Raw genomic sequence first — 9,080 nt, forward strand, 5'->3', positions numbered from 1 at the left:
AAGCAGGGTGGTTGGATTAAAGGTCATTTGAGTATAGAGAATTAATTCAAAATCTCGTGCAACATGTTTAATCATCACAAAGACTTTTACATTGATCAAAGGGTCATCACCATTGAGCACATCATTGTTTCAGTCATGCCAAATCCACCATAGGGCAGTTGAGAAAGTGAATTCATTGAGTATTATGTTTTTTCGAACCCAGTATTTGAAATCAATATTCCTTTCTGGCGTTGTTCTTTGGAAGGTACTTAAATACAGACGTAAAGAAATGTTTTATTGATGATTCAGATGAGTAATTACAAGGAATTTGGAACCATATGAGTTTGTAGTATTACTTGAAGAAAAATTAAACTAATGAAACAGTGGTATGAATTAAGAAAAGAAAGTGAAGTAGAAACGCAGCGATGCACGTAGTGCATGAGGACCTGAACGAAGAGGAAAATTAATTAGAATAGATACAAGGGATTTCATGTAACTAGAAAAGGGAAAAACAAAATGATAAAATGGCACCATACCAGGCTCAAACTACCCTGCATAATCCTTCCATTTAGTATTTATGATGCGCCCTCTCATGCTTCTACGCACGTTCGAAGAGTGGAATTACTTGCATTAGAGTGCTCACTCCTATCCAATTTTGTTATTCTCTTTCTTACAGTATCCTTTCCATTTAGATCAATCTTATCCTCAAGGTTGAGAGCAGGGTATAGTCGAGTGTTGGCAACTGGTTCCCATGATGTTTCTGCAGTGTCTCTAATTTCCCACTGCACATGGACCTAGTGTTCTGGTTTTCCATATAGAGCCATGTACAGGGACATTTTGATGCTTCTGTGATGAGAAGTGTTATACCAATACTGGGCCCAAGGTAGCATATCGAACCATAACCTGGGATTCTCGAAACAGAAGCAACGAAGATACATCTCCAATGTCTTATTCACTACTTTACTTTGCCCGTCCGTTTGTGGGTGGTATGCCGAGCTCAATGATAAAGTAGTGCCTTGCAACTTAAATAATCTCCACCAAAAGTGACTCATAAAGATGGGGTCCCTATCCAAGACAATGGAGCTAGGAAAGCCGTGGAGCTAGCTGTTTATACTGATTAACTCCTTGCACCATGTAACACCAAACCAAAAACAAACTAACAATGAGATTAACTTACCTCTTCCAAAGGAGATTTAATACCAGCAGGTGGTTTAGAATGTTCTTCACTCTGTACTGCTGCTTGGCCTAATGCAGCTAAGAGAGTTTGCTCAGCCACACCAATCCGCAACTTTCCCTGGAAAACAAACCCACCCACGGTGTAATTGATATTCAATATGGAGAAGTAAGCCTTCTGTAATTTTCAATAAAGCAAAAGTTTCAACATGTAGAAAACGGCAGTCAGTTGCAGCAAACATTCAGCTCTCAACCAAATAAATAATAATAATAATGAAAAGAATTTTAATTGGTAGAAATCAAAACATCCAAAAAGACGTTTTAGACGTATATGAGTGGCTCCCTAATAGTTATACATCTAAATATCCAAATCAAACAAGAAAAGAATTCTTTTAACAAATTTTCAACCACTCAAAAGTTAACACAATTGGGTAATGTTACCAACATTATTGCAGGTTATGGCATATCTTAGTGTCCACACACCAGCTTAAAAATATATCTAAAAGCTAATCCTAAAACTAGGAAATACTTGAATAAAATCAAGTTGAAAGACCTACATAAAGATGTAAAATTTACACCACTATAGCAATTGTATCAACATGCTACAGGTTTCATTACCAGATACAACAAAAAAACAAGTAGAAAACTTATGGTTTACTTAACCTACCATGAAAGAAAGACTTGCGAGCACATGCTACATGAACAATGAAGAATTCAAGTGGCAAACACAAATATCCCAATTGTAATCCCAACAAACAAAATAATGAAATACTTACTACTAAAGACCAAATTGAACTCACAAATTAACAATTAGTTTACATGTTAAATCTCATACTGATGTGTGATATTCTGTGTAGACATGATAACGCAACCAATGAAATATTGAATATAGATAAAGCAGATAATATAAGAGATTTTAGTATTATATTTAATACAAAAAAGACATTTGATTTAACTAGAGGAAACTCTATTTGCATTTTTAAATGTTCCAGTTTTTCACATTCATAGTTGGAAGGGAAATCATACTCTAAAGCAAAAGAAAAATAAAATAAAATTCTCTAAAAGCTTCTTCCAGCTCAACTTGTCAATCCTACACTTTATTTAGAGTAGAATTAAGTGTCTCTGTTGGTCAGTCATTCTCTCTAAATTCTCTTTCCTTGTTTGACATCTTTCTGATTCTGATGGCCTACAGAAAAAATCACCATTGCATGACACCTGAGAAAATAAATAAAAAAAAGAAATAACTTAAAAGTTAAAACCCCTTACCACAAGACTAGGCTTTAGGAAGCAAAACAGTGATCAATGATTCCCTAAGCATTGATAAATTCAAATTTCACCAACCATAGACAAAAGTTACATTTGATTGGAATTTGATGCAAAACACATATTACTCATCACTTATTCATTAATCACAATGCAACGAAAACTAACAAGAATAACTTGGTGCAAAGCATAGAAGAATAGTTACATACTGTTTTCCTTCCTCTTCTTTTTCATCTTCTTCTTCTTATCCTTATCCTTAATGTCACTAGGAAATGGCAAGAGACTCTCTGTATACACAGTATCCGTTATTCGGAATGAATAAAAAAGATCTTCAAAATGTGTGAGCAGGTCTCTTCTGACATTATATATGAAGTAACCTACTTCTACTTCTACTTCATCATAACCTCTTACAATAATATCACCATCACTGGATAAGCAGAATAGCTGATAGACTTTGCAAGGAATCTCATGGAGAGTCCAAGATGAGTGCACTTTATATTCTTTCATCACCCATATGTGAGTGTTATGGCTAAAATCATTGCGATAATACAAGGCTAGGCAGCCTCCTAGTAGGGCGAGATTTGAATAGGAGAATGCACTCATTACAGGTTGTTCCGGCCCAGATATCCTTGAAAAAGTCCTCTCCTTCAGATCAAAGATAAGAATAGCATCCCTAAAAGTTTTAGGAGAGTGAGGCAGCCAATGAATAGCACCATTCAAGAACAACCCACAAGAATTGATGTCAAAAACACCCGAGGGTTTGGAGAATGCAGCATCGAGATTAATCCATGAATTGGTTCTCAAGGACAAGTAATCCAAGTGATAATGGTAATCCTTATCCTGCCAAGCTACAACAACTACGTAGTCATCCTGTGAAGCATCATAACCAAATCCATACAGATAGAACTTGCAGGGAAGGCTAATATCCTTGTACACACAACGAGAAGCAATACGAGAGTAGGATATTCTTTTGCTGTATCCAGTCAGTGGGTTCCATACCACAAGAAAATGTGGGTCTCGATGTAAAAGAACAAAGCCTCTGCAGGATCCCAGGAACTCAAAATCAGTAGGTGGCTTTTTCTTCTTGAAAGGGGGAGGCACCACTTTTACGGGTGATGTATCAATGTCGTCACTAAATAGTGCTTCTAAGTAAACGAAGTAAGCCACAGTGCGGTTTATGTGGTCTATGAAGATGGTTGCGTTGGTGGCTGCGGGAGAGTTGTGAAAATGCAATTCCGCAAATTGTGGATCGGAAATTAGAGAGTACCAGAGCTTCGAAACGCACCTGAGACGAGCGAGATGCTTGGCCGGCACTCTCAGTAAGATTCTGTGAATCAGGTCAAGAGGGAGGATGTCGTCAATGCTCTTCTGCTTCTTCTCCATGCTGGATGCCTCTTTCTCATTGTTCTTCTATTTAGGCTTGGTTTGGGAAATAAAAAAGATAATTTCAGCTTTTAAAAAATGGGATATTTTTGAAAGTGCTTAAAATAAAATTTTTAAAAATTAACTTATATTTTTTAAAATTTAGAAATTTAATAAAATCTCATGTTAACTAATTTTTAAATTTAATATTTATATTTATGTTTATTATATTATTTTTAAATTTTAAAAATTATTTTACCAAACATAATTATTATTACTTGTATTTATTAAAAGTTATTTTAATTTAATTTATTAAACATAAATACTATCATTTTTTAAAATTTATCTTTTAAAAGTTAATTTTTATAAACTTTTTTAAAAATTAAAAGTTTTATCAAACTAAATTTTATGATTAAAACCCAAGGGATTATCTATACCGCATTACCGCTAGGCGCTAGGAATTTCTTTTTTTTTTTTCTGAATGGTCTATTTTTTTTTTTAATAGTCTTTTTTTTTTTACAAATTTGTTTTTATTTTTTATTTTTTTGCAAAGAACATAAATTTAAATTAAGGGTGTACGCATATCAGATCGAATATGATTAAAAATTTGATCTGATTTGCATAATTGAACATTCTCTTTTTAATCATATTTCTATGTAAAAAATTCAATAAAAAAGTTTCTTTTACACTTTTAAATTTATTTATTCTTAAAATATTTTTAATCAAACTTTTTTTAAATAACAAAAATAAAATAATACAATATATGAATAATAACTACTAACTAAAACATACAAACAAGTAAATATAATACCAAATATTCCAACAAACACTTCCAATAATAAGTGAAAACAACAAGCACTAAAATACTAAGAGTCCAGCTACACATCCAAGTATTTTTGGCAACCAAGTCCAAACAAGTTGGCCAAAACTCAATAAAAACTACTTTCATCACACCAGTATGTACATACGCGCGTTTCAATAATGCAAATCCTTCTTTATCTTTGTTTTGGTATTTGCGTTCTTCCTTCTTCTTGACTTTCCTCGTTCTTCGTCTTCGCATTCCTTCTTCGTCTTCGTCTTTCTTCTTCTTCGCATTCCTTCTTCTTCTTCGCGTATTTTTTCTCAATCGTCATTCTTTTATTGCTACTGTTGTTGCTGTGTTTTTTTTCTTCCTTTTAATTGAGGTTCATTTGGATTCAGAAATGAATTCAATGTGTTTTTGTTGATGATTGAGTCTTTTTACTGCTTGTTCAAAATTGAACTAATTTCGGTTCATTTGTAAATTAATTGAGGTTCACTTGATGTTGCTCATAAGTATTGACCAAAATCTTTATTCCTTAAGTAATTTCGGTTCATTTCTTAGTTTAATTGAGATTCATATGGATCCATAAATAAATTGTATGTATTTTTGTTGATGATTGAGTCTTTTTGACTGCTTGTTCAAAACTAAACTAATTTCGGTTCATTTGTGTATTAATTGAGGTTCACCTGATGCTGCTGATAAGTATTGACCAAATTTTTCATTTCTTAGTTTATGTGAGGTTCATTTGGATCTAGAAATGAATTCAATGTATTTTTATTGATGATGGATTCTTTTTGACTGCTTGTTCAAAACTAAACTAATTGAATAGAATGGAGTGAAATCTAATGCAATTGAATAAAGTGATAATGAATAATTTCATTCTTTTTTGCTAAATAATTTGGTCAATACTTATTAGCAGCATCAAGTGAACCTCAATTAGCACACAAATGAACTGAAATTAGTTCAGATTTGAACAAACAGTTAAAAAGACACAATCATTAACAAAAACATATCGAATTCATTTTTGGATCCAAATGAACCTCAATTAAACTAAGAAATGAACCGATATTACTTAAAGAATAAAAAATTTGATCAATACTTATAGACAGCGTCAAATGAACCTCAATTAACACACAAATGAACCGAAATAAACTAAGAAGTGAACCGAAATTATTTAATGATGGCATCAAAGAAAATCAGAACTAATAATAAAGATATTAGCAAAATGTTAGTATTGTTGGTGATAACGATAACGAAAAAGAAAAAAAAAAAAAGAAGACGCAACATTGGGGGAGGAAAAAAGAAGAAGAAGAAGAACCTGCGTGCGCGAATTTAGAAGAGGAGGAGGAGGAAGAGGAGAAGGAGAATGAGGCGCATGATTTGAAAAGTTGTTATAATAACTTGGTTAGACTTGATTAAGTCTTTTACTTGAATGTAAAGTTTTATTGAAATACGAAATGTTTCATTTAAAATGAAACAATAACACTATAACATACTAAAAATCTAAACAATTTGCAAATGCTTAAAACAAACACATTTTATATATATTATTTTTAATTATTATTGTGCGGATCCGCGGATCAGATACGCAGATGCAGAATAGATATTAAAAAAGATCGAACGGTGATTATTAAGATGGTGCTAAATCTAAGACTCAGATTTAAACCCCTTCCAATCCCACAGACAGGGGCAAAGCAATGAAGATCGAAGGACGAGGGAGTGGTCCGCAAATCTGACCTTCAGATTTATGATTACCCCCACGTGTCGCACACGCACCCAGAAGAAGGGTTGAGGACTAGAGCCACGCTCCTCTCTGTCTTCTCTCCTTGTTCATTCTTCTAAACATTATTTTCTTCCCTTTCTGCAACCCAACTTCAGAATTCATATACTTTACTAATCCAAAATATCAATCACAATGCCCAAAAAAAAAAAAGAATTAAAGAAATCGGTCATCCTAAACTTTACATTATTAATTATTTTAGTTAAGCTAATTATGTAAGTATTTTTTTAATTTTTGTTAATATAAATATAAAATTAATAATATTTGTGAGTTAATGTTATTTATAGTAAATAAATGATAATATTAACATTATGTAGATGATTGTTAATTGTACATGCATATATATGTTTATAATGGTAGCTAGTTTACGTTAATAATAATAATAATAATAATAATAATAATAATAATAATAATAATAATAATAATAATAATCTGTTGCGAATAATAATTAGTATTATATTTGTTATGATATAATTAGATTTATTTTATAGATTTATTAATTGTATTTGTTAGTAGAATGCATAACTAAAATTTAGCTTGTTGGTTAAAATTTTTTATAACACTCGATTTTGGGTTTGTTAGTAGTTTTTATTTAGTGGTAATGTCATAATGAATTAATTAAGTAATGTTAAAGAAATTAATGGAGCTTAGTTCGTGGATAATTTGATTAATTATTTTAAATTATATGCGAATACAAATTAAATATTTTGGATTAATGTATAAACTATACTTGTAATAGAATAGCTATCAATTTGAACTAATTACCAGGGTCGTCAAAATAGGTTAAATTTATCAGGTCAGTCCATTTACCCATTTAAATGGGTAGATTTTGCCTCCAAAATTAATCCTGTTTAAATTTTGGGCTAAACGTGCTGAGTCCGATTCACCCGAAAAAAATGACGGGTTAAACGGGCTAACCCGCAGGTAAAATGGGTGGCTCGTTTAAATTTTTTTTACATTTTTAAAAAAAAAAAAAGTAGCACTTTCAGTATATATTTTTCTCGACCCGATCTGAAAATCCAACCCATCAACTAAAAAAATATTATTTTTTAAAGGTTTTTGACCTAAAAGTAATATTTTTTGTCGAAATATTTTTTAAAAAATAAAATAAAAGAATAAACGGGCTGGCCCGTTTAACCCACAGGCTAACCATAAAATGGTTCGGGTTGAAAATTTATGACCCGCGAATAAAGCGGGCTTAAATGGTCCAGCCCATTTAACCTGCAGGTTTAACGGATCAGTTCTAAATAGGTCTGGTTAGCCCGTTTAACAGCCCTACTAATTATTGTCATAATTTAAATAATTAATTTATTAGAGATAATTATTAATTAGGTTCTGTGTTAAAATATAATTAATTATGGTCGTTTTGTTTATGCATCTGTATATGGTAAAGACTCATTCGTTAATTATATTTGTAAGTGAGTGTTGTTGTAAATAAGATGAATATATTTGTCTGGATATTGTTGATAAACAACTTAGTTATAATGACAATTAAGTAAAAATTGATTTAGTGGATAATTTTATTACTTATAAATGCAAGTTTAGTAGGGAGGTTAAATTATTTTTTGTTAACTTTCGAATAAATTTAATGTTAATTAAACGTGTTTTAGCTTATGTATGATTAATTAAGTAAGATAACTTGAATTATTATTTGTCTATATTTTGTAGGGTACAGAAACTTTGAGGTATGTCCACATGAATCCACATGATGCATATAATCTGATTATCGAGCCTCTTGTGCGGGCAACTGAGTTTTATCATGTATCCCAAGTTGGAGTGATCTAATGTCAGAAGGCTTTGGTAACAATTCTAGTAGAGAGATGGCACCCAGATATACACACATTCCATCTTTCGATAGGCGAGTGTGCTGTTATGTTGGAAGATATAGCTCTGATCCCAGATATTCCGATAAATGGTCTTCCCGTGATAGGAACAACCATGACTAGTCAGGAGGCCATGGAAAGTGAATGCTTACACCAATTTGGAGTTGCACCTAGGACTAGTAATTGCAGAAAAAGTTACATCAAGATGACTTGGATTAAAAATGTGAAAGACGGAATAATTTTGAATGATCGAGTTGCCATGGAGAAGTATGTGAAATGCCGTATACTATTGTTGTTTGGGTCAATCTTGTTTGCTGATAAGTCTAGGTCAGCGGTTCACTGGAAATTTCTGCCATTACTTCGTGACTTCTCTCGGATTCACAAAATCAGCTGGGGATCGACATCCCTAGCATACTTGTACAGAGTATTGTGTAGAGCAACTCGCTTTGACTATAAAGAGATTGACGGTCTACTAACATTGTTGTATATCTGGGCTTGGATTTATATGCTATTTCTTGCCCCGATTCCTAGTGCCCTACGGCACTTCCCGCTAGCTAACCAGTAATATGAATTGTTATATGCCTTCGAGTAATATTTTACTTTGCATTTCAATATTTAGATAGAATGTTTAGTAATGAAAAAATGTGTAAATAGATGGTGTAACTGGGAGTGTGTTAATCAACCGTATAGATATCATATTGTTGCATCTTTTAGGAGATTGTTAGATAAGATTTGGGAAGGCCAAGTGTGTTATCATCCATTGATATAGAAACTTCTCGATGTAGAAGTATGTTGATGTCTTCGTATTATGCAGTGTTTAATTTTCTCTTTTTTGTCTTTATCTATTTTTTTTTTTTGGGAAGCTTACAATATTGATCAGATAGAGGCAAATGTCATC

General features: G+C 32.2%; 1 protein-coding gene across 6 annotated transcripts; it reads right to left on the reverse strand.

Moving 5' to 3' along the window:
- Positions 1-253: 253 nt before the first annotated feature.
- On the reverse strand, positions 254-3,823 carry LOC107624497 (F-box protein CPR1-like). Of its 6 annotated transcripts, XM_088505524.1 has the most exons (5): positions 2,625-3,823; positions 2,234-2,367; positions 1,157-1,273; positions 516-1,083; positions 254-425 (listed from the first exon to the last, which is right to left on the reverse strand). In XM_088505524.1, exons 1-2 carry the CDS (start codon positions 3,796-3,798, stop codon positions 2,351-2,353), a joined length of 1,191 nt encoding a protein of 396 aa, XP_088361650.1. In that variant the 5' UTR covers positions 3,799-3,823; the 3' UTR covers positions 254-425; positions 516-1,083; positions 1,157-1,273; positions 2,234-2,350. The 6 variants fall into 6 exon arrangements, with proteins under 6 accessions (XP_088361650.1, XP_016182477.1, XP_088361648.1 ...); XM_016326991.3 differs by having other exon boundaries at positions 516-1,273; positions 2,247-2,367; XM_088505522.1 differs by having other exon boundaries at positions 516-1,273.
- Between the last annotated feature and the right edge of the window lie 5,257 nt (positions 3,824-9,080).

Source organism: Arachis ipaensis, chromosome B2 (genome assembly GCF_059453495.1).
Source record: "Arachis ipaensis isolate K30076 ecotype BB chromosome B2, ASM5945349v1, whole genome shotgun sequence".
NCBI lineage: Eukaryota > Viridiplantae > Streptophyta > Magnoliopsida > Fabales > Fabaceae > Arachis > Arachis ipaensis.

Bases quoted from the DNA above. Each gene is read 5' to 3' on its own strand.
- LOC107624497 (XM_016326991.3), bottom strand. From the start codon at position 3,798: ATGGAGAAGAAGCAGAAGAGCATTGACGACATCCTCCCTCTTGACCTG.